Raw genomic sequence first — 24,529 nt, 5'->3', positions numbered from 1 at the left:
GAAATTAATGGACCGTAGGTATATGTAGAAAAGTCGGCATACCTACATGGCGCGTTAGGTTTTTACAAAATAAATAAACAATACTTTTCCAAATTTATTTATTTTTTATTGTTATTATATTGTAATGTCATTTTTCATTTTAATTTAGGCCCCTGAATAATTTTAAACTATTCCTCATTTGATATTAACCGTTTTACAAAAATCTAGTATACTATACAGTATATATTATAATTCAAAAAAATATGTTTCCGGTATTAATATTATTATTATATTATAAGTTATAACTGTCATATTGACATATTTCATTGGTATAAACTATCGTCTTTATTATTTTATTATTATTTATTAATATGGTATTGAAAGCAAGATAAATTTGTTTGTTTTATTTCCTTATGTTGTTCTAGTATAATGATATGTGTACTAGATACAATATTTTTTTTTTATTTCGCAACCGTAGGTACTGCTAGAAATAAGCTAAAAATTAAATTAAAAAATAAATCATGCCCTAAAAAGTTTGTTTTAAGCAGAGTTTGTACTTTAAACACATTTGTGTCACGGCGAGCATCATGTCAAACATTCCAGAAAAAATATGCAAATTATCGAAATCCGTGTCCTATACATGTAAGACATTCAGTTCATTATTCTCTACACTTGTCATTTCCGACCATAACTCATTGAAGTCTTCCCCATAGTTTAGATTTTTTCAAAAATAATAAAATTTAATAGTTACCTACGCACCGTTTATAAATTAGTCAAGTATGTTTAGTAATTATATAACTTATATTCAGGGCCGGCGAAAGCTATGGGCGACCTTTGCGACTGCCTAGGGCGCCAGCACGGAAGGGGCGCCAAACTGAAAATTATTTTTATTTAAATTATCTTTTAATAGGCATTAACAATCTGTACAATTTGAAATATTAATTATCTAATGTCGTTTTAATTGAAGATGCATCTGCAATTGTTTCATATTTGTATAATGTAAGAATAAAAGTATAAAACAGTGTATCGATATTCGATACCTCTGGTTTTGATGTAAAAATAATGCATGGAACTATGGATCATGGAAGCATACCACCACATTTGTGTGGGTCAATAAAATATATAGATGGTCGTAATAATTATTTTCATATTATATTCAGCGATTTATAAATAAATTCATAAAACTAGACGATTCTAGACATCTAGATTTGTTAGAAAAACTGCGGCGGTAAAACCCATTTGGACCTTACGGCGAAAATAACGTTGACTAGCGTAAATCAAAAAGACAAAATTGTCTGACACACACAATTATTTATTTTTTTTGAATTTATTGTTTTTAAAGTTATGATACATACTAATTTTATTTAACTTATTATTAAAAAACTTAATTTTACTACTACTCAAACTAGGCGCTGGGGGGGGGGGGCTTGTTAAGGGTGCCAAAACATGGTTTCGCCCAGGGCTCCAGTACTTCTTGCGCCGGCCCTGCTTATATTAATAAATCAATTACTAATCAATTAAATTATAAGCTGATTGAATAGTTAATAAATTAAGTGATTTTCGATGAATTGTGAATAATCATAATAGATTACTAAAAAAAAGTAATCTGCCCTAGGTTAGGTAATTGGACGTTTATAATAGTTTTTATTCTGCGTATATTATTTTTACATCACATACCTATTTACCATTCTTGTAATGTTTTGGTGACTATACTCAGTGATGAAAGATATGTTATTATCTACTTACGGTTATATCCATATTTATATGTACGTATTATGCACACAGGATGAGGCAAATTACACAGTATAAAATATTTTATAATGATTTTTTAATAAGTCAATCATAGTTTCAGTTTTTAATTTTCGCTGTGAATAACAAATTTTATTTTCTCGAAATTATATTTACTATTTTTACTATACAATTCAAGCGTTTTTTTCTTAAGCAACTGATTTATTTTTTTTCCTTAACAATAATATAATAATTTTTTCACGGTAATACTGTGGCTGTAATGGTGTTTTTAATGTCTGTGAGCTGTTTGGAGTTGAAAGACACTGTGACGGTCCGCTGTCCGTCTTTTTCCGGAGTGAACACTTCCATGTATGTGACATATTTTTCGTTAGGCATGACGTCTCTGTGTGAACGAACAATAAAATGATAAAAATAATAATTAAAACATATATTAATAACGAGACACTATTATTGTAGCGATGTCATTATTTATATGGTATGTGGTACCGGTACGCGGTATTGATGCTTAGTGTGTAGGCGTTTACCTGAATTTGATGACCCTGTGGATTCCTGGGCCTTCAATACTGAATGTGCAGTCCGTTAGAGTGACAGATAACGGATTAGTGAAAGAAAATGTAGCTTCACACTGTTTGTTAACTTGAAGTTCAGAATTTAGCTATAAGACAAATATTAAGATCAGAAATGGTACCTATATATATATATATAATATATATATATACAGCAATAATAGGTATATAATGCTGGAAGCTAATGAAAAATAAATGTAATTTCATATCATCTTGGTAACAGAGGTTATATCATGTAAACACGCATAGTGAATATTTTTTTTGCATACAATTCAAAAACCTAAAATCTATCCGAATAATATGTCAAAAATGTGGTCTTAAAATTATTTATAATTACCCATGTTTTTTAATAGTATTTAGGTAATGTAGTAAATTTATTTTTCGGTGAAAATAGTATATTAATGTATTTAATGGTACATTTAATTTTCAAACCAGAGAAAATGTGAACAATAAATTCAGTGATGGTAAATATTAATTAGGTACCCTATACATTTTTTCAATTTCTACACTATTTAAAGGAGGAACGTTTTTTGCCCAAACAAGTCTTAGAAAATCGGTCGGGCTCGTAGCCGGGATTTTTTTAATTTAAAATTTAAATACAGTATGGACGGAGCTGTCTAATATATTTTTGAATTATGCGGCGGACGGGGAGGAGGGTGGTGTCTTAACACCAAAAACACCCCCCTCCGCCTGAAATAGGTGATTGCCTTTCCTTCGGAAGTTGGATATTACAACCATCGCCACAGTGATGTTTCTGTAGGATGTTCGCATTGCGAGACTGGGACATGGGCGGCCTATTTTCCGATTATTTCCTTAAGCGCCGGCGACGTTTTACATTCAGTTCGCATTTATATTTACACACTCACTTTGACGTCGAGCTGCGGCTTTTGTACGACAAAGTCGTCGTCTTGGCTCCACAGCTGTTCTGTACCTTCGACGTTCGCCACGGCCGTTATTCTTATCAAACTGTGAGACGACATTTTGTCCATGTACTCTGACGGTTTCATGAAAGTGTGAATGTTTTCTCCTAAATTAACAGACGAAAACCGTTAAACGTGCACGATGACAATATAATGATGTAATATCTGTGAGATTTCTATCTGATCGAATGCAGTATATTTATATGTTATGTTATGGCACAGGAGTTTTTTTTTATTTTGCACTTTTTGTATTTTTCAATTTTGAGCGGATCAAAGGTTGTATTGATTTTACAACGATGTGTTTTTTTTACGCAGGTATGTGTACACAATTTTTGTAGTAGAAAAATGCTTTGATTTTCAACATTCATGTCGTTTCTGGTATGGAAAAGTGAATTTATTTGGTACTTTTGGGAGGTCAACATTTATAATTCCCAGAATTCTTCAAAATAATCGGGAAAAACTAAAAAAAAATGTAATAAAAAGCTGGAATTTTTATGCTAAACTAATTTTTGCCAAAATCGAATATCTTATTTTATTGTACTTAATTCAAAGATGAATAACCATTAACCGTAGGTATTTGAAATTTTCACCAAATGTTTATATTAGCTTTTTCTATATGTACCTAAAACGTATACCTAATGTGCTAAATATTTGGGCTCTTTTTGAATTATTTATTGACATTTTACATTTTCGATTTTATTTAGTATTATTTCTATAAATGTCGATACAACATTTTCACTCGGCCAAAAAGCTTGAAAATGTATGTTTTTATTTATTCTTATAGTCATTCAAAAATATTAAAGATACATTTAGGCACATTTATTAGTTTAAATTAATGTTAAATTATTATAGCTTTATTTGAATTCAAATTGAACACATACATTACAGTGATCAGTGACTTATTCAATCACAGCTCATAAGCAGGGCTCGTAAGTTCATGCATCCGCATGTTTTTTCTGCTACACCGAAAAACATGCTAACTGAGATACAAATCCGTTTCATAACAGTAGTAATAATAATATAAAGTTTAATAGTGCATGTTTTTGCATGTTTTGGGTGTTAGGGCATATTTGGCATATAGTCGATTTTTTAGAGTTGATAGCGCATATTATTTCATAAAAAAATTTTTTAGACAAATATTTGAAAAGTTTCTTGTTTTTTATTTACTTTTCCGTTTACAAAATGAGAGTATTTTAAATTATTTTTATTATCCTGTGACTACCTATAGTATCCTAGCTATCCATATTATGAACTTCACAAGTATTCATTTTTTTTTTATTTTACTAATTTTGGTTAATAAATGTATACAAATTAAAATTAATAAAACACTTTTAAATTAATGGATATATTCTTATTATTTTAAAATTTGCCCATGGTTGTTTTACATAATGCATATTTTTAGTGCATAATTTAAAAATGTTAGGGCTTATAAATGCAAATTTTCAAACTTTTTAGTGCATATTTTAATGCATATTTTGCTAATTTTGAGGGCATGAATGCATGCTTATTTATACATTTTTTAGTGCATGAACTTACGAGCCCTGCTCATAAGGTACACTCGGCACTGAGTAACCCACCGTACAGCAGAGCAGTTACTTAGTTTCCTCATTTGTTGTTGTTGTTGTTTATTTCGGATATTTATTGCTGATAAGTAATAACTAATATGTTTCTAACTTTTAACTGGATGTGTGCCGGCCGAAAATCAATCGCATATATTATATTACTATAACTACTTAATTACTTATGTGAGTGTATAATTTTATTTTCACCTTCACAAGACTGCCACCCAAGGCAGCATCCCTATATTTTATCCTTCTTTGGGCATGTGGGATAAGCCCAGCACTGTCCCGGGTCCTACCTGACTTAACGATTACTATAGCTGGCATAACACAACCAAAACGTTTTTTCTTCTACAATAATTATTTGAATCGCTACACCTCAAACTTCTCGGCAGACGATAAAACATATAAATTAAAAAACACCCCCAGTTGTGAACCACGGCGAAATACACACTTTGATTTGGTTTCAGTACGATTTTTGCATCGCTTCTTTTCAACTTGTTGATTGTCGTTCCGGTGTACAGGATTGACGATGCCGACAGCACGATTGAAACGGACCGTGGTTCCGACGACGTGTTCTGTGTGAACAAAATTAATTTAATAAACCTTGGGGTGAGGTATAGGTAAGGTTAAATTCAACTGATCACTAATTACGTTGTGGTCGGTGGCAAATATTATTTTAGATTCTTAATTAGTGTAGTCTCATCACTTCCGGACACCAAACAGTTTTTTTTTATTTTCCGTAGATCATAATATTGAACATTATGGTTCTCTCATTATAAAAGCAGTGAACAATGTACCTATTTCGCAGGTTCACAATGATCCTGCGTAAATCTGGTCACTAATTAACCTAGACTATTCGGATTTGTGTTCATCTATTACCTACTGATAAATTATTTTTTCTAGTTTTTACTATACAAGAGTTCAATAAGCCAACCATTTAGTTCAAAACTTCGCTGTCGTCATTTGCTCTTTTAGATGTGACATGTGTAATATATTTAATATATATTATCGAACTTAATTTTTTTTTTAAATTACTTGATTAGGTATATATTATACTTAATAAGTATAACTTATTATAAATAATATTGTGATATGTCTTGTCTTACGTGCATGCTCATCGCGATTTTGAAGCTTTCGCCTAATGTTATCTGTTCGATGTCGAAGAGCTTGAACTCAACGTCTTCGATTTGTGAATCTTCCATGTCATATATCTCCTGGGCGATCGGAACCACCTTAATGGCTTTTTTCACAGCCATTTTGTCCTCCGGTGAGTCTAGATCAACAAAGTCAGTCCGTTAGTATTGTATAGTAAATAGTTGTTTATATATATTATCCGTGTAATATATATATTTAATAAAATATTATGACCACTATTCCAGTCGTACAAGTACTAGGTACTAGCCCAAAAATATTGGGGTTGAAGCACCTCCAAACATTTTCCTGAAAAGTAAACTTTGGTGCTTTGGTCCTTCCCTATTCATTGCCTATTTGTATGTTAAAAAAATTAAAGTTCTAATTCATAACAAAAAATAGTTGTTTTTACTCTTGTTTCTTTTTCTTTTATTATACCTACCAATGCAAGTGCTAGAGACTTGTTTCAAGTAGTCCCCTTCAAATGCAAAAAAATATTATTCACTTTACCTACAAAAGCATTAAGCAAGTAAAATTACAAAATGTCTTATGAAGTTATCCCTATCGCGGTGCAGTTATAATGTATCGCTGTCATCGAATTTGTGCATGTCGCTGGCAGAATTTTACTGTGCAATGTGTATTGTTATTAATTATTCATTTTGAATTGATATTATATTATGGAATTTGAAGATTCAACTCCCTCTTTACCTGGCCGTCTTCAAGATTAATGAAATCAACACAAAACTAATAATAGTTACACAGATGTAGTTGAAAAATTGTCCTCGACGAAATTGAACATTTTACTCTTTATATCGTTTCAAGCTCTGATAATTGAAGGCATGTTAATAGCTGGAGAGATGGAGACAGTTGTAAATAGGGAAAACTTTTTCAATAGTTATAGGTAGGTATATATCGTCGTGACCAAGGTCAAAATGCCAAATACCTACTCGAATAACGATAAAAAAGTATGTCTTGATACGCCCTGTGCGTGTCTGTCGATCGTATAACTATACAACTGATAAACGACTTGTAATATTATGTTAAGACGTATTATTATGTATTTAGTTTAAAAATATGTTTCCGGTTTGTTTTTCCGTTGTAGGTACCTACAAAACGATTTCTTCTGATTATATTATTATTATTACATACAATTTACATCCATCTATTACGGGCGTTTTCGACAAGTATTATCATTTTTTCAAACTTATTATTAGAGGCAGCTACTATTATTTTCAGAAATAATGAATAATGTCGTGTTTAAAAAAAATTGATTTTGTGTCGGGCTTGATTTGGGAATTGTGATACCGTATTAATTATTGTACCTATCTTGTCTGTTTCTCTTTCTGTTTGGTAGACGTGACATAATAATTTCAAGTATTTATGTAAATTTACAAATTATTATCATTATTATAACTAGTTTTCATTCATACCGAAAGGATTTTTGTAGATTTCAGTAATGTCTTCCATGTCTTCGATTTCGGGTAACACTTCTTGTCCGATTTTCTTCGTCACAATTAGTTTTCCAACGCTACAAATCAAACATGCTATGCATTAGGTGTACGAGTATGAACGGACATTATTATTAACTATTATGTGTTGATTGTATACATATAATTAAATGCAATAAGTTATTAGCTGAGAAACTCAATTATATTTCATGATATAGTTGTATACGTTTATTATAATATCATGTAAACGCGTCATGTTATGGGCAAACACGTCGAGTGGATGCCAAAGGGGCAGTTGTCCTTATCTACTCCACAGACGGGAGGATAAATTCAAAAATATACACACTCTACCCTATAGCTTCATCATCGACGATATTACTTAGTTTTTGTCTCGTACGATAATATAAATAGGTGAAATAAAGTAATTAAATATGTGTAGGTACCTAGTACCTACTGAATGGTATACTCGGTATATAAAATATATAATATAGTCTCATTTGTGCCTACGTATGCATTTAAGTTTAAATATTAAATATGTGTTGTACAGGCATCCAATAGAGTGGTTTTTACGTATGATATCAGTTTTTCTGTTGTTTAAAATTGTTAAACGTCTAACCTTATGAGCATTTAATAATTAAATATTAATTATTGTTATTAGAATAAATACAATTTTTGATTACCTAGAAAAATATCTGTTATCAGTATAAAAGATACCCAAAACATCAGTACCATACAAATTCTATTTACACATAGTTTTTTTTTTGTATTTAAACAAAAATTGACTTAGCCTCGAGCCTTTGATAACAATAAAACTTGGATATACTTTATACCATTATAGTATTATACTGGTGTGGTACCCTTTTCCATCAAAAGTGTACTTTGCCCTTTTCCACAAATTGACTGATTCCCCTTCTATCAAAATAATTTCTATACTGTTAATAATTAATGCTGTTATATAGTAAGTCTATTTCAAATACTATAAAATATCGAAAAACTTTGTATTAATAGGTTTATTATTATAAATTATCATTAAAGTATATTTAAAAATACAATATACCTAACGCAAATGTATTATATTTGCTTAGTGTTGCTTTATAATATTATTTTACAATAATAAAACTCAAAATATACTTTTTTTAAAATGTTTTTTAGAATTTTAGATAAACCTACTGTTCATCAGCATTTAGCGATACAGCAATTGTTTGAAAGTGCAAATGTAGAATTGGTCAATATATCTCTTGGTGGATACGATTATTGGTGGAAATAAAAGGAAAGGCGATACCTCACTTTTCACTTCTGGTGGTATTGCGTTACGTCCTATTGCATTTTACACTTAGTAGTCAGTACTCACTAATTCGGTATCGTTTTCACTCTGGCCCAAAATCCGTCTTCCGATTCTTTGAAAACGCACATGTCGGCTCGCACTTCGGTGTAAACGAATGTCGTGTCAAACCCGATGTTGACTTCACCCCGTCGGACTGCCTCGACGGGTGCAGGACCACATCTGTACATACCTGTTGGGTGTCAGAAACGTGTCGGTTAGGGTAGTTTGAATGTCAGTTGTCTCGCCTATCATAATACTAACAGTGACGGAAATAGAACATTTGGCGCCTGTGTAGGCTGATAAAAAGCCAGACTATATGAAAAAATTCTTTTTTTTTTTTGTATTTTGAAATCATTATATGCATTTATTAAGCGAAAGTAGAAATAATATATTATGATTTAAATTAAAAGACAAAATATATATAAACAATATTCAATTTTTTTAAAATTATTTTACTTTTTAAGTTTTGCAATGGAACTATAGTCAAATAATTCGACGAAAGTCGAGCATTGAAACGTCAACACCGCTGACGGAGATTTATTATTTTTCGTCTTCAATCGGGTCGCGTACTCAGGTCGTATAGGAAAATAATCTATAGGTACACGCTATACAGACGGCATGTAATCAACCGCGTTTGTAGTGTATAACAATGATGCCAATATTCCTTACTGTCACTTGTCTCCTGTGGCGTCCCGTCGATAGACTGCCATCCGCCGTAACCTTTGGCCAAGTCAGGTCTGTCCATCCACACGTCGTTCCACACGTGGAAGTTCCAGCACGAGTCGTTCGTATAGCTTCCCGGGTGGTTGTTGAGCTTCTCGCCGTTCACGTCGATATAAGTGTCGATGGTTAGACTGGCGTTCGTGTCGTGAGCCGACATGTAGTTGGTCACCGACCGACACGGTATTCCCAGCGCCCTACAAACTGCAACACATCGTGACCACCGAGGAAATTAAAAACCGGGTGTATACACTTGAATACAACTACCGCTGCAGCTGTTCCGAAGCTCAGTAGACCGGTTACCAGTCGTATTCGATAAAGTTTAAGTAATTCAAAAATAAGTTTGCATTTTCTAAAGTCTTAACTTGAAGTGGTCGAATGACAGGTTTGACTGTGTAGTAAAAATATTATAAAAAAAGAATTTAGTAGAGTTAATATTATTCTGCGCTGATATTATGATTCTCCACTGTCCCTGGTTTTCGCGTTTTAATGAGATCAAAACTACGAATAATTCAATTTCGAACGCACGGCGTTTTAGATAGGCAAAAGAGGTACATCACTTGCACGGTCTCATTGGAGTTGTTACAGCCATTACTTAAACTTTATTGAACCCTGATTTGAATGTAAACAGTCGTTGCAAATATTTTACTTAGACTCACTTGTAACGATGACGCCAGAGAATACCCAACACTGTCCGTACTTCACTGGTAGTTGAGTATTGTAAAACTCTTCGAAAATTGGAGTGCTGCCTATCCAAGCGAATGGACTGGTGCCGTCTTCGAACGAACCGTCCCATTTTCCTTCGACTAGACCATTGTCGTCCACGTTGTTTGTCTAAAAATTTAGCAACCGGGGGTTAAAAATTGGTTCTGTTACTATAAGACGATTGATTAGTTTTTTTGGAGTTGATGTTTTGAAGAACACCCGTCATAATGCAGGGATATTTTTCCTAGCACTTTTTTGCTGTGATGTATGCATAGCCTTGCTGAAACGGCGCAAGTACTATAATGTCACATATTTAATACTAAAATAGTATTATATTATAGTAATAATAATGTAATGATCATCAAATTATGAAGTATCTAAGCGCATAAATTATATTATGACAATCGTGTAAAAGCGCGTTGCTTACTATTGCCGAAATGCATCTAGCCATTTTCACCGGATCAGACCGATCCTGATGCGGAATAGACGATCTGTCGAGCAACATCATGATGGACGGCAGGACTACAGATTCAAACTGTCCGAAGAACCATTGGTATCCTTTGGGTTCTTTGAACGTGCCTTGCCACACTTTGCCGTTGTCGTTGAGCACATACTCGTCCAACTGTTCGTCGTCATTCATATGAACACCGTCGTCTGGAAAACACACACGCTAGTGAGTTCACACAAATGAATGTTTGGGATCATCGCAGGCCAGGATAATAATAAATCTACGATTTGTGCGATGCAAGTCGACGATCGGTCTCCGGGATTAACAGTTTTATTTAAAAAAGAAAAAGAAAATAATACAAGTCTAATGAGAACATACCTATAATCCGTCAAACGTGTATATCGTGATGATGACGACGATGACTTATAATTAGAATGGATAGCCAAGGAATATTCGATTATTGTCATAAGGCTCTTATCAAAGTGTCGTGGGGGAGTGTCTGAGGTGGATGAGTACCACGGTGGTTGTACGTGGTACAATTTTTTATAATATATCGTTTGCCGATAACAGCCTACACAACCACCGCCATACAGACAACTCAGCATAATTCATATTGGATACTCTAAACATGACTATATTATAACTCACTTGGACACCAGGGGTTGAACAGCACGTAGACGGCCGTGTCAATTTGATGTTGATTGACTCCGGCCACACCCTTCCGGGCCGTGTGTACGATCAATTTCCATACGGAAACGGGAGCGTACGGCGGTATTTGCACCTGCAATGGGCACACGTTGTTCATGATCGGTATATAAATTTGCAATTTTACGGCTTATCGGCAGTGACCAAAAACCGTTTTCAGTGTACCGATAATATTATAATATTACCCAGGTATTTTAACTATGCTGTACCGGCGCAATATGCCGGCAGCGTGGGCGCCTAACAGTTCAACGGGGAGGCTTTTAATATACCTTTTATGATATATATATATAAATGTGTATTTTAATATTTTGTGCCAATATCCACCAGCTACCACTGACTACGCACAGGCGACCAGCCTATCAAAAGAATGATGTAAATTGCCGACGAGGGCACATCCCTTAAATTCAGCTAACTGTTTCATATCTTGGTTCATATAATATAATGTATAATAATAATAATGTATTAATTTATATGTATAAAAATTAACAACACATGTTAATTGCACACAGTTGGATGGACACTCTCAGAAATGTTCCATGTGTTTCGACCTGCGAAGATTTGATAGAAATTTAGGCGAGGGGTGGATAAAATAATCCTAAACAAAATCAGCCAATTCTTACCACGATAAAAGTATTGTAATTTCGATTTAGGGGGATTACTTTTGAAGAAGTTAAGCCCCTAAGCATCCCCCAGAATTTGGCAACTATGAGCGTATACGCAGCTTCTATCTTTATTCATTACACGGTTTTTTGATTTAAAAATGTAAACATTGTTTGTGGAACGCTCTTCGTATTATAATAACAATATAGTTTTAATTGTCTCACCTGTATGGTGACGGTGGACCCTGCGAAGCTACTGAACCGGGCGTCCCATCTGTCGGCGATCAGGTCTTCTTTTTCTTTGACAATTAGTGCCGCGCTCGTGCCTTTTGCCGGAGTTGGTGTCGGTCCTGTAGAACAAAATTTACCAACGTATAAATTAAATACTAACCAATAACCGTCCGATACGATGTAAGCAGTGTTCGGAACGTTTAGTAAAAAAATGAATACGTTTACTGGGTCGTTCATTTAATTTTTTTTATGATAGAAATTATAATAAGAAACTATTATTACAATTTAATATAATATAATTAGGTAATCAACATATTTTAAAGATACATTTATTAAATCGTGAATAAGTTAAGCGTCATAAAAATCCCTCAAATTCATTAAAATATAAACGTCGTTCACGTTAAATTTGAAAAAAAAGAGTGATGTTAGCGTATCGTTCCCTAAATATAAGCCTGAACCTGTGAACGTACTCTCGTGATCGACTTTCTTTCCAAACACTGGATGTAAGTACCAAGGTATTGTTATAGCTTCTAATGTAGCGACCTATACGTCGATGTCGTGACACCCGTGAGATTATCGCCCGAAAATTTTCCAATTTAAAGTGGTCCGGTAACTGAGTAAAATAATAAGCCCACGCCCCCAAAACGTGGGGCGTTTTCCGACGGGTATTATGTATGAGCATCGAACATGTAGGTCTGGGCTTTGTTTTTATGGACGGGACAGTTATTCTCTCAGCTCAAAGAACGCCTTTTGTTTCCGTTAACCGTTTTCGTAAAAGATATCCTTCTTTCCGTTTTTTCCCCCGTTTAAAAGAAATGCAAATAACAATAATGTGCTAGGTATGCAAAACGGTTCTAGACACGAAGGATCACCACCGTTTTAAAACTTCGAATTTTCTTTTAATTTATCCTGTTATGACAGTATACTTTCATTATAATAATATGTCTGTTGTTTATTTTCTATTCAATTACATAAAATGCCATCACCACGGCATGAGGCCATCGCTCACCTGTCACCAAAACGATTCTGACGATGTCTTTGATCTTGTCGAACGGCTTGTTGAACTTAATGCCGAAATAAAACGGTTGTCCGCGGCGAAATATGGCTGTTGATCCGTCCTGTATCAATTCGAAACGGTCGGAGTGATGTTCCACCGCGTTTTCCAAAGGATACAAATGAGTCGAGATCACCGAGATTGCCATTATGGACTATATGCGTTGTTCCTGCAACAAAACAATCATATAATGTATTATTATCTATAAGTGTCCTGTTCCTGAAGCTATCGGTTTGGCGTACAAATGTTGTTTGTTTTTCGTGATTTCAAAGTAGGCACTTTAATATTATAATATTATACTGATAAAGCAAAAAAAAAAAAAATGGTGAATGGGGCAAAGTAGGTACCAACTCTGAGGTTGAGTTGTAGGTGTCGAGTGTATCGGCTATATTATTGATTTATTGTGTTAAATTTGAATTCAACGATAAATCATTGTACACGAAAAACGATTCTGAGTGAAGGCCGAAAACGGAATGTCAGGCTATACCACTGAGTAGGTATATTTTATGATATTTTATATTTATATTGCTATTTTATTTTACCATTAAAATAATACGGTAGGTTGGATTAATTTTTTCTGAAAACACTGCAAATGCCACTGTGTGTTTGACATGTTATAATAAGAAGTTTTCTCACAAATAATGTTTTTGAATTACAACAAAATAACAAAAATCGTTGTATTGCGTATATTGAGATATTATGTTAATCATCTAATTTCGTCCAAGTTTCAAATGTGTTTAGATGAAAATTGTGTTTTTTGATTTTTTGATTTCAATAATTACTAATTAATACGAAGAACCTTATTGGATTAAGTTTTTTGATCTTTTTGACCGAGGGAAACATATTTTATCGATATTTATATAAACATAACTAAAAAAAAAAATATCAAAAACGTCAAATATCTATTAATTACTCAACAATAGATCAAAATTAAATTGTCTATAGAAAATGCCGTTATAAACATTTGGTGAAAATTTCAAGTACTTATCTATGGTTATTTTGTTTTTGAGTTACACCAAAAAACCAAAATCCGTTCACACCACAGTGCCACACACACAGATCAATCATTGTAAAAATCGGAATCAAAAATGAAGTTAATTATGTTATTATGTAATATAATATTATTGTATTAATTAAAATAAATCGAATTCGTATAGTGAATTACATTAAGATTTCACCATTAACTGTATTCACTATCTACCCAATAAAAGTGCAGAGACTGTCGTTCATAATGTATATTATTATGTACATATTTTTTAATGTGTCAATTATTTAAAACATGGCAATAAGGACAAAGTAAATACGTGACACGATTGGACTGAATATTTACATATTACGTAATAATCATATTATCATTATTGGAGTTTTGCCAATGGTAAAAGCCGCATCAAACGCGGTTGGCGACAATCATAGATTATAATCGATTCGACATTCGTTTATTATTGTACCTAGTTAGGTATGCTTTAGACTTTGGCAATAAGGTGCATAGAACAATGAATATTTATATCTCAAATATAAGAATGTACCTATGTGAAACGTGCTTCAAATCGCATAGGTACGATAAAAAAAAGGAACTTCACAGCTCCCACGGCGGTGGTTTGGTTTACGAATGCCGATCGAGAATTGAATAATATTGTCATAATTATATATCATCAGATGGTGTCGTACGATGTGACGAGTGCACACTGATACAGGACAAGATCGAACCGAACAAAACACGGTCCTTACTGAACATAAATGTTCATGGTTATGATGGCAAATAACTTACTATTATAACTTATTATGAAACGACCGTAACAATAATAGTTATCGTTTTTAAATAACCCGTTCACATTTTAACAGTTGTTTTGCATTTGATTTAATATAATAGTATTTTGCATTCAGTATCTGATTATTTGTTCGTAGAGAATTATATGTTTGAATGCACTACAACATAATGTTGACGATAAGTTAAGGCTTAACTGTTAAGCCCCAGGACTTATATTTATTATAAAAAACCGTAATAATATTGGAAAAAATATTTTTATTTTAAACTAAATGGACGGAGAACGAGAAGATTAGGTACATATTTTGTCCTTTGCCAACCTCATGAAATGACGTTACTCACAATGCATCTATCAAAACGCACTCCCAGTCGGAGAGTATATTTCTGGGAATGCGAATGCAATAAACATTATAAATGCTATTTTTCTCGAACGTTTTCCGTTTTCATCGTGTGTGCGACGTCTATTTTATGAAAATTGTTTCCCGACATGTGCAGTATAATAATAATATGGTAGGCACTGCACTTTTATTCAGCCGAGGGGATTGTGTTTTTAAATTTAAATTGAATATTAATTTTTCACGTAGACAATTGTTTATGAGAATAAAATAAAAATATCGTGTACTGCAGACTGGTAAACATAATATATTGTATTATCGAGTTGCAATATTCAAAAAAAAAAAAAAAATACCCGTGTAGTATTAAATTTAGAACTGCATTGTACACTGCGCACGGGTTTAATGAGTGCTAACATTTATTGCTACTGTTGATACGTTTAATTTGGACGAATTTAATCACATTATTAATACTCGAGCCCATATCGGCAATGTGTGTGCTTCGGTGAAATTTATGAAATATTTAGTCGAGCACATCGCGAGTAGATCCCGCCTAAATTTGGAATTTTTTTAAGCTTATATAACCCACCAAAATCCCGTGTATATTATAATATAACGTGAGTGTATTAAACGTTTATAGGTGATGTACTAAAGTCATGCAGCCCCACCTTTATGTTTTCCCGACGATTCTATTGTGATGTTTTCGATTTTCGGCGAGCTGTTCCGACGAATGCCAAACGATGGACCAATTATTGGCACGTGCGTGGGTATTTCATACCACGTCGTTCGGCAAAGACTCGGGCAGATGACAGTGGAATGATAACACTATCGATTCGCCATTAAATGATACATTTTAACTATACGGTCCATGACCATCCGACCAAAACGACGACGGGTATTTTTATCACAGGAAATGAATTATTTGGGTCACTCGTTCTGCGAATGAAAGGTCCGCGAGCAGAGAGATACAACTTTTCTATTCTATTTTGCAATGATCTGAGCTCTGTCGTACCGTATCGACGTTGTTGCACTATTATACCTATACTGTCCGATACTGTTTTATAACAATTAACTTTTATCCGCTTATTTTTTTCTCAACAGAATGAAATCAACGAAATTATTATTGGCTCCTACTAGCCGCGTTATTTAAGATAAAATAAAAAACCACTCGTTACGAGCTTGGGTATTATCAGTTACAACAATTAATTTAGCAATCATCACGATTAAAAAAAAAAAACTTAGTTAATAGTAATAATATATTGTTATCTCGCATTTCTGACCTATTTAAATATTTTTAAAGTATTAATGTTTGATACTCGTGTTCAGTTTTTAAATTATGGCTCAGAGGGTTTTGTATTATTGATTTTTAAACAGTGCACAATATTATATAGGAAAAAATATATGAGTTTCCGTTAAAAGCCATTTCGATAGTATCACAGATTTGAAATTTTTGGTGAAATCTTATGGTGTGATAATTACTAAAAACTACGAATCTGCAAATAAAAAATAGTTATTACTGTTACTCGGTGAATGTTAGATCACTCTGTATATAGGAAAAAAAGGTCTACCTATGTTGAACTATTTACTTATCTATTCATTCCGCTGTTGTTTATAGATATCAACCCGACTATGGGAATGGCTCGCGTAATTAAATTTACGAACCTACTTGAATTAATTAATGAAAGTATATAATAACTGTTATTACTATTATTATAGCTGCAGTAATTACATTAAAAATATACTAATTTGAAAAATAATACCATATTATAATACACACACAAACACACATATACAATATACACATGTGTAATATATTATATATATATATATATATATATACTGAGGTAGGTATAATTATTCTGTTTTATCTGAAATCGAAATTTGTTGTTGCGTGATTACTACGACTTATAATTTAGGCAGGTAGTTCGTTATAGCTGTGTGCTTTTATATATTTTTTATCAACTCGTAAAATGATATGGATGGGGATTTTCGTCTGCTTCTGCATCGCAGTGACGACTTACAGTTGTTTATAACCTATACGATCAACGAGGAATGAAATATTCGTAAGTGGCATTCGGTTTCGGGACTGTTATTTAAAATATATATAATATATATATATATATGTATTATATTCCAAACACGAAAAAACCTTCATGTCGACCGATTACATTCGATTCCGAAGCGAACGTCCAACACTGCAGGAACACAACCATTAATATATTTATTGTTGTGATCACTGATAGCATATAGGCACCTAATCGGACGGGGGGCGAGTGGTGGTCGTCGTCGTTGTCGTGATGTGTAGTACCTATACCATAATTAAATACACGGTCATAAAGGAACCCGAATTTCGAAAAATCAGCTACCTATATATTATTATCCGGAGGTGTGACGAGGCGTATGCAGAAACGGCGGTAGATCCTAAGCGATAACGAATAATTCGAAAGCTCAAAACGACATATTAAAACGGCTCGACGCACTATCGTCTGACGTAGGTACAACAGGTGAGTGCGTGTAAATAAAAATATTAATATGCTGTTCGACAGCGATTTGCATAATTTATTATTTCAAAGGTCAACCGATTTGTATTTTCCTCTTTAAACGCATTGGGAAAAAATACACACACACACACATGTTTGGATATACTTACGTAGCGTAATGATAGTACAGGTGAAGGTCGAGTAGTAAAAAACAAAACCGGTCCACCAAGGAATTCGCCTAAACTCAACGACGTCGTCGTATCCAGATAAAATTACATACTCACGTAAGTACTAAGCTTACTGTGATTATTATATTTTCTAATATTATGGTTCGGTACGCGTACACGGCCGTATATTTTCCGCAAAACGTAAACGACGACGACCACGACGATAATAACAATAATTATTGCGTAGGCGGCAACTCGAATAAATGTCGTGGCGAACTTTTCACGCCATTTATAGATAAAAATAATAATTACGACGCCACGTGCTCGGTATTTTTTATCATCGAACAACAAAATTATAATAATACATCGCGTGCGTCGTTGTGACATAGTTATAAATAGCGAATGAGATGATTACCTATTGTGTTTTCCTCCTCCCTTGTCGTCGGGTTATTATTATCATTAAAAAAAAAAAGAATCGGAAAAGTTAATAACCGTTTATTACGATTTCGACAAATAAACTTTTGGTTCAATAATAACAATTATATAATGTGTACAAAATATATTCCTATACGCCTCCGTCAATCGTAATCGCATAACTATATTATATATTATACATTTATACCTAATAAAAATATAGAGCTGTCTCGTGTAGCGCCACGTCAAGTAGTCCAAGGACCAATTACAGGAGACCGTACCCGAAAACGACGTGTATATTATAATAACAACTATTATTATCACTGAAATACAAAACCAAAATATTTTTAATAATATTATGTTCGACCGAAGACGGCCAAATCGTAAATCATAGAGTTCTAACTATAATTCGAGCCTCTAAAGTAGGTAAAAGCGTAAGTCATCGTCGTCGTCGGCCGGGCTTCGGGCGGAGGTGTTATAATAATAATATTAGGTATGATATGAGTTGTGGATCGCGACGACGGAGGAAATGCATTTCCGGTGCGTCCAACCCATCGCCACACGCCGAGTACATACGGCGCATAATAATAATTTATTATGATATCAAATTTGTCGAACTGACCACACGATTTGGCTATAATGCGTATATCGCGTCCGTGCGCGCTGCCGACTGAAGTGATATCGTCTGAGTGACGAGTACTAAACGCACTTTCGTGTTATATATAGGTATAGCTTGGTATATTAAATGCGGTGCAAACCTCATCTATATACTACTGCCATACACACCTATATGTATACGTCTAGCCAGTACGTGACCGTATGATTTTGTCATCAGCTGCTGGTCATGAGCCAGTCATATATATATATATATATAATATATATATATGTTGAAGTGTACCTAAGTACGCTTAATGTAAAAGTTAGACACTGACGGGACGGCGGCGGCAGTGTGGCGGCGGAAATGCATTTCCCGAGTGCCGCGTACTTATATTATTATATATTAGGCCCTAATAATTCCTTCCTAATAATTAAGGTTTTCTCGAAGGTACGACTGATCAACCCTCCCATCAAAAAAAAATTAATTAATAAGCAAATAAAGGCAAGAGGTTTCTGGAAACGGGAAAATCCGCTCTATAAGGTTATCGTGCGATTGTGTGGTGTGCGAAAGTAAATTATAGCGATTGGCCAAATCTATATATAATATTATTATATAATATTATACGCAATTTTTAGACCCACTAATTGAAAACATTTGAAACAATTTTAAATCACACGTGGGCTGTGACTGCTGATGCTTGATACATTGTATACTAGTAATTAAATTAAAAATAAGAAAATAATATTATTTTAATTTTAATTGCGTTTTTGTACACATGAAAGTGAAGGTAGAAAACGCGACACACGAGTGACAAAAATAAATAAACAGAGGTGTATTTTAATTGCGCAGAAAACCTTTGAAAAATTATATAATAAAAAGTCTTAAAGAAAGAAAGAATAAGAACGAAAAAAAGCGATATAATTGCACCCTCGACAGTTTCTTCGTTTGCCCCCAACCCGATCCACCTCTGGTTTCCGGACCGAGACATCGCTCCCCTATAATAGCCGAAATATGTTCGCAATTGCGTTTATTTACGACGTCCGGTTATAACAAACAATTTGTACATAAAAATAAATGCTTGTACTCTCCTTGAAAACGGACGTTTTCCCCAAAGACACTACATAGTTATAGGTTGGTGGGCAAGCGGGTAGTAAGTCAACTTTGCAATAACCACACAGTATACTCTACAGCTGGGTTATTCAAAACGAATCACCCAATGCCTTGCACCTGGCCTCATAGTTCACCCGATCCTAAGCCATGTGACTACTTGTCATGGATTTATGTCAAAACAGATGCTGTAACAAACAGACGTATGTAATATTATCGATGTTCGATTTTTCGAAATGGAAATAAAAATACCTTTCATTTAAAAAACAGCAAAAAAACACCTAAAAATCAATATGATATTTTATCCTACTGTTATGACATGGCTAGAGAGGGATGGCCTAACTCCAAACAATCCCTTTGGTACTCCAATACTACAGTAGGTACAGAGTTATTCAAAACGGATCATCCGATGTTTTACTTCGCAACTGGCTTCCTGGGTCGCCTGATCATATATTCTTATGCCACGTGATTGATACGACTACTTTTTTGAGGATATTTTGAAGATTCTGTGTAAGCACCACCCCTGCCATTGATTTTTATCAACCACAGAGGAGCTGTACAATTATTATTAGCGTTGTCGATTACAACGGATATGCATGGAATGAATTTGAGTACCTTCTAAATTATGTTGTTTGTGTGACCAAGCGAAGCCCCATTATTATATAGATAGGTACAACTAAATAGATTTGAAATATTATTCTTTTATTTAATGTATCATATAATATATTAATAATATATTAACACTTAACTGAAACAAAAAATAAACTAGTACAGAGTAGCCGTTCTTTAAAAAAAAAAAAATATTGCACAGTAACCCTTATAAAGTTATAACTATATCCTAGATAATCAATAAGAAATTTAAATCTTTTGTTACACTAATTTTTATTTTTCATCCCCTTTCCACATTTTTTCCAATCAAATCACTTGGTAAATTTACGGGAATCATTTAATTTTTCACTGGCCACGCCGTGGAGGATCAGCAAGACGTATTGCCTATATAATATTTTATTCGCATTTCAATCGATGTTATTATTAACTATCATAATCATCACCATCGTTCGCAAGAGTTACGGTAACCCTCGATGCTGCAGGAGAACCATTGTTTAACGATTGAGATAGATATCGAGAAGTGAACAACTGTACCCCACGCGTAGTCTTTTTTTTCCTCGAAATCGTCAAATGGGATAATACTATGGTGACCATCGAAAAGTAATTATTATGATGGTGGGCACTATCGTATTTAACCGTTTTGAATGCTCGAGGGACTGAACTAGAACAAAATAATATTATTCCCTATAAACCATAATACAATCTACGGATGGTTAATTAAGCCCATAAATTAAATACCTTGAATTACACGTATATAAACACATATTATAAACGATACAACGCTAAATCAGGACTTTGTAATAACAATAGGTGGTAGGTATCGACAAAAATACTTCCAGAAATCTGCGACAATTAAGTAGCTTCGTTTTTCTCAAATAAAAATGTAACATACAATATACAACTCGAAATTTAAGGGCAAACGACAACCTTGGTAACCCCTCCAATCCATTTACAATACACACTGTACAGTACTTTTAGGCGTAATAATAATGATAATAACAATAATAAATAATTGATTTGATGATTTTTACACTATGCTTTTCTAATTATGCATAGATTTTTGTCATATAATTGCTATTTATCTAAATAATGTTCATATTATGAAGTATACCAATTTTGTCAAGATACAAAACAAATCACATTTCAAATGAAAAACTTAAATCAAAAATATAGGAATATATTAAAAATATATTAATATTAAAAATAATAACTGAACTGAGGGAGTAGGTAGGAAATAAATGTACTGTGAAACATTAGATATTTATATTTATTTATTACACTTAAGTTAGTACCTTATTGTGTACATAAATTTTAAATTATAAGCAATTTTTTTTTTAAATTAAAAATATATTTTTTCATTATTATTATACCTATTTATTTAAAGAACGATACGAAAAAGTTGTTTGTTTACAATCAAATTTACATAATTTCATCTAAAATTACATTTTTAAGTACCTACATATATTTTAATACCAAACTATGTTTTTTAAAAAATAATAAAAACATTTTCCTAAATATGCACAGTTTTAACGAGTTCACGATTACAGATAGAATAACGATATTACGGTTATTTCTATCTATAATCGTGGTTGAGTCTAATGTTTAAATGATTAAATGTTTAATCTGATCTAGTTAAAGAAAACATTGAAAGTTTAATAAACAACAATTATATTTGATCAACTTGAATTATTCAATTATAAATAAAAATATGATCTAGTTCAATGTGATATCTATATTTATATTTTATAATCAATATAATATTATACACTTATCAGTCATCAATAGGTACTAGTTTTAGTACTTTAATAGTCGAGATATGAATTCAATATTAATAATATGGTGTTTATATACGTTTTAATTTCATATTAGTTATAAACTTATAAATTAGCACTATGTACATGCATGTTTATATTTAATTATGTAATAAGTACCACAAATTGTATTTATCTTCAAAGTTTAGATACCTACAAACTATTTCTATAGTTTTAGTGCACTAAGCTGACTATGGAAATAGAAAATAAAATATGGTTCTGTAAAGGGGTCAATAAACCTATGGTAAGTTAGGTCAAGATCATTTAAAATATTATTTAAGTATTTTCATTGATTCCCTATAGTTAATAATTTATTTATTATTATAAACACACGACAAATATTACTGTCTAAATTATTCAAATTATTTGGATGTGACTATATATTACTTTATTTATAACTTTAATACGTTATTGGCTTTAACTTGAATTATTAGTTTTGATCAATAAACCATATATTTTTTCACTCAACAATCCACTACAGTAGAAAAAAAGTATGAACAAATTGAAGTAGACGAGTAGTGAATAACTTTTACTAAAATTATATGTATAGTGATAACGATGAATTTTCAAAAAATGATTACGGACAGAATTTGCTCTAAGTAACTGAAAATTGCTGAAATATAATCAAAATTAACAGTAATTAATTCAATTTTTGAAGTACAAAGATGTCTCTAAAATGTTTGACCTTTGAAGGCGTTTAAATTGTTTGAGATTTTTAATTTTTGAAAAATTGTTAACCTAAAATAATTCTAATCTTTTTTAGCACCTATTGAGATTTATTAAGAGGACGACAGGACGCCATACCCGCATGCCTTGTTTCAGCTTTACAAACACATTACGTGACAAATTATTCATTCTGAATAATTTTTTTAACTCTGTTATGTTTAATCTTAGAGTGAATTGTCCTACCATTAAATTTAGAAGTAAGAATATTATCTAGACGACGACAAATGGTGTTTTTTTATATTTCAATTTAAAGCAAGTTATGAGCATTTTAAATTGTACAAACTATTTAATATTTTTAAATGATCATAATTTACTTTAAAATTGGAAAAAAAAATTAATCAATTAAAGTAAGTAAAATGTTTGTTCGTCGTGTGCATGTGGAATGTTTGAAAATGTCATGAATTTATTTAAATACGGATAGACTATGATAGTCATTGAATTATTATCATGTTAATTAAAATTTGTTTCCATTAAGTTGAGCATTTAAATATTATTTTACTTTCTATGATTTACCAATGATTTATTTAGGAATTCATCAAACATTTGCTCGTATTTTTTTAATAACACCTATGGTATTTAGCTTCTTCCTGATCCGACCTAATAAGTCTACCTACATCAGAAGACAAAATTCAACCATGAAAAAATAAAAAAAAATGTTAGTAATAATTATTGTCATCGGACCCCATTATTCTAGACTGATTTTAAAAATCAATACGTTCACAACGCGATTTAAATAATTCGCTAAATACATTGCTACTAGGTATAGGAAGTATATAGTACTAATTGAACTTTCAACGCCGTCTCGAAATAATAAAAATGTTTATAAATGGCTGGGGACGAATGAAAAATTGAAAACCTACAAAATCCTTACTAGAACATCGAAACAAGACAAGACAAGAACATTGTCAACAAAAACATCGAAATCACAGATTATTTTTCGTAAAGTTCGAGCAAGTAAAAAAAAAAAAAACAGATACAAATAATAATGCTATAAATATTTACCTCGACAACAGTATTGTGGAATCGTGTGCGTGACCCGACGGACGATCGCGGAACGGCGTGCAAAGTGCGAATAATAAACTGTCGACCGCGGTTACTGCGGTTGAATTGGTAGGTATGCACAATATTGTTTTAGCGGTACGTAGTGGGAACGGTGTGGACGGACCGAGACTGTCGGACTGCTGTGCGACGGACACGGCACGGGATTTGGTATTTATCGGGATAACCTAGATTTGACGATTCCTACTCTCCTCCTTCCAGCCGACGATGAAGAACGGCAGAAAAAAAAAACGCATCACGCCGATTACCGGCGACGACGAGGACGACCTCCAAAAACGAACGGCGCCCGAAATGGAAACGATAATAATAATAATAATAAT

The 24,529-nt window shown here is 32.8% G+C and overlaps 1 protein-coding gene across 1 annotated transcript; it reads right to left on the bottom strand.

Annotated features, from left to right (window-relative positions):
* Window positions 1-1,886: 1,886 nt before the first annotated feature.
* On the bottom strand, window positions 1,887-24,344 carry LOC111034990 (hemocyte protein-glutamine gamma-glutamyltransferase-like). The gene is made up of 14 exons (XM_022316462.1): window positions 24,153-24,344; window positions 13,097-13,310; window positions 12,082-12,206; window positions 11,201-11,333; window positions 10,532-10,758; window positions 10,059-10,233; window positions 9,349-9,603; window positions 8,707-8,869; window positions 7,338-7,435; window positions 5,883-6,049; window positions 5,228-5,351; window positions 3,161-3,321; window positions 2,253-2,383; window positions 1,887-2,110 (listed from the first exon to the last, which is right to left on the bottom strand). The coding sequence occupies exons 2-14, from the start codon at window positions 13,287-13,289 to the stop codon at window positions 1,966-1,968; spliced, it is 2,097 nt and encodes a 698-aa protein (XP_022172154.1). The 5' UTR covers window positions 13,290-13,310; window positions 24,153-24,344; the 3' UTR covers window positions 1,887-1,965.
* Between the last annotated feature and the right edge of the window lie 185 nt (window positions 24,345-24,529).

Source organism: Myzus persicae, unplaced genomic scaffold (genome assembly GCF_001856785.1).
Source record: "Myzus persicae strain clone G006 unplaced genomic scaffold, MPER_G0061.0, whole genome shotgun sequence".
Classification (NCBI taxonomy): domain Eukaryota; kingdom Metazoa; phylum Arthropoda; class Insecta; order Hemiptera; family Aphididae; genus Myzus; species Myzus persicae.
The sequence above is the reverse complement of the archived record's forward strand: the minus strand, read 5'-3'. Positions and strand labels throughout refer to the sequence as shown.

Bases quoted from the DNA above. Each gene is read 5' to 3' on its own strand.
- LOC111034990 (XM_022316462.1), bottom strand. From the start codon at position 13,289: ATGGCAATCTCGGTGATCTCGACTCATTTGTATCCTTTGGAAAACGCG. The intron at 8,870-9,348 runs GTAAGGAATATT...GACACCCAACAG, and splicing joins GCCACAGGAGACAAGTGACA to GTATGTACAGATGTGGTCCT. The intron at 5,352-5,882 runs GTAAGACAAGAC...TTGTTCACACAG, and splicing joins AAATCGCGATGAGCATGCAC to AACACGTCGTCGGAACCACG.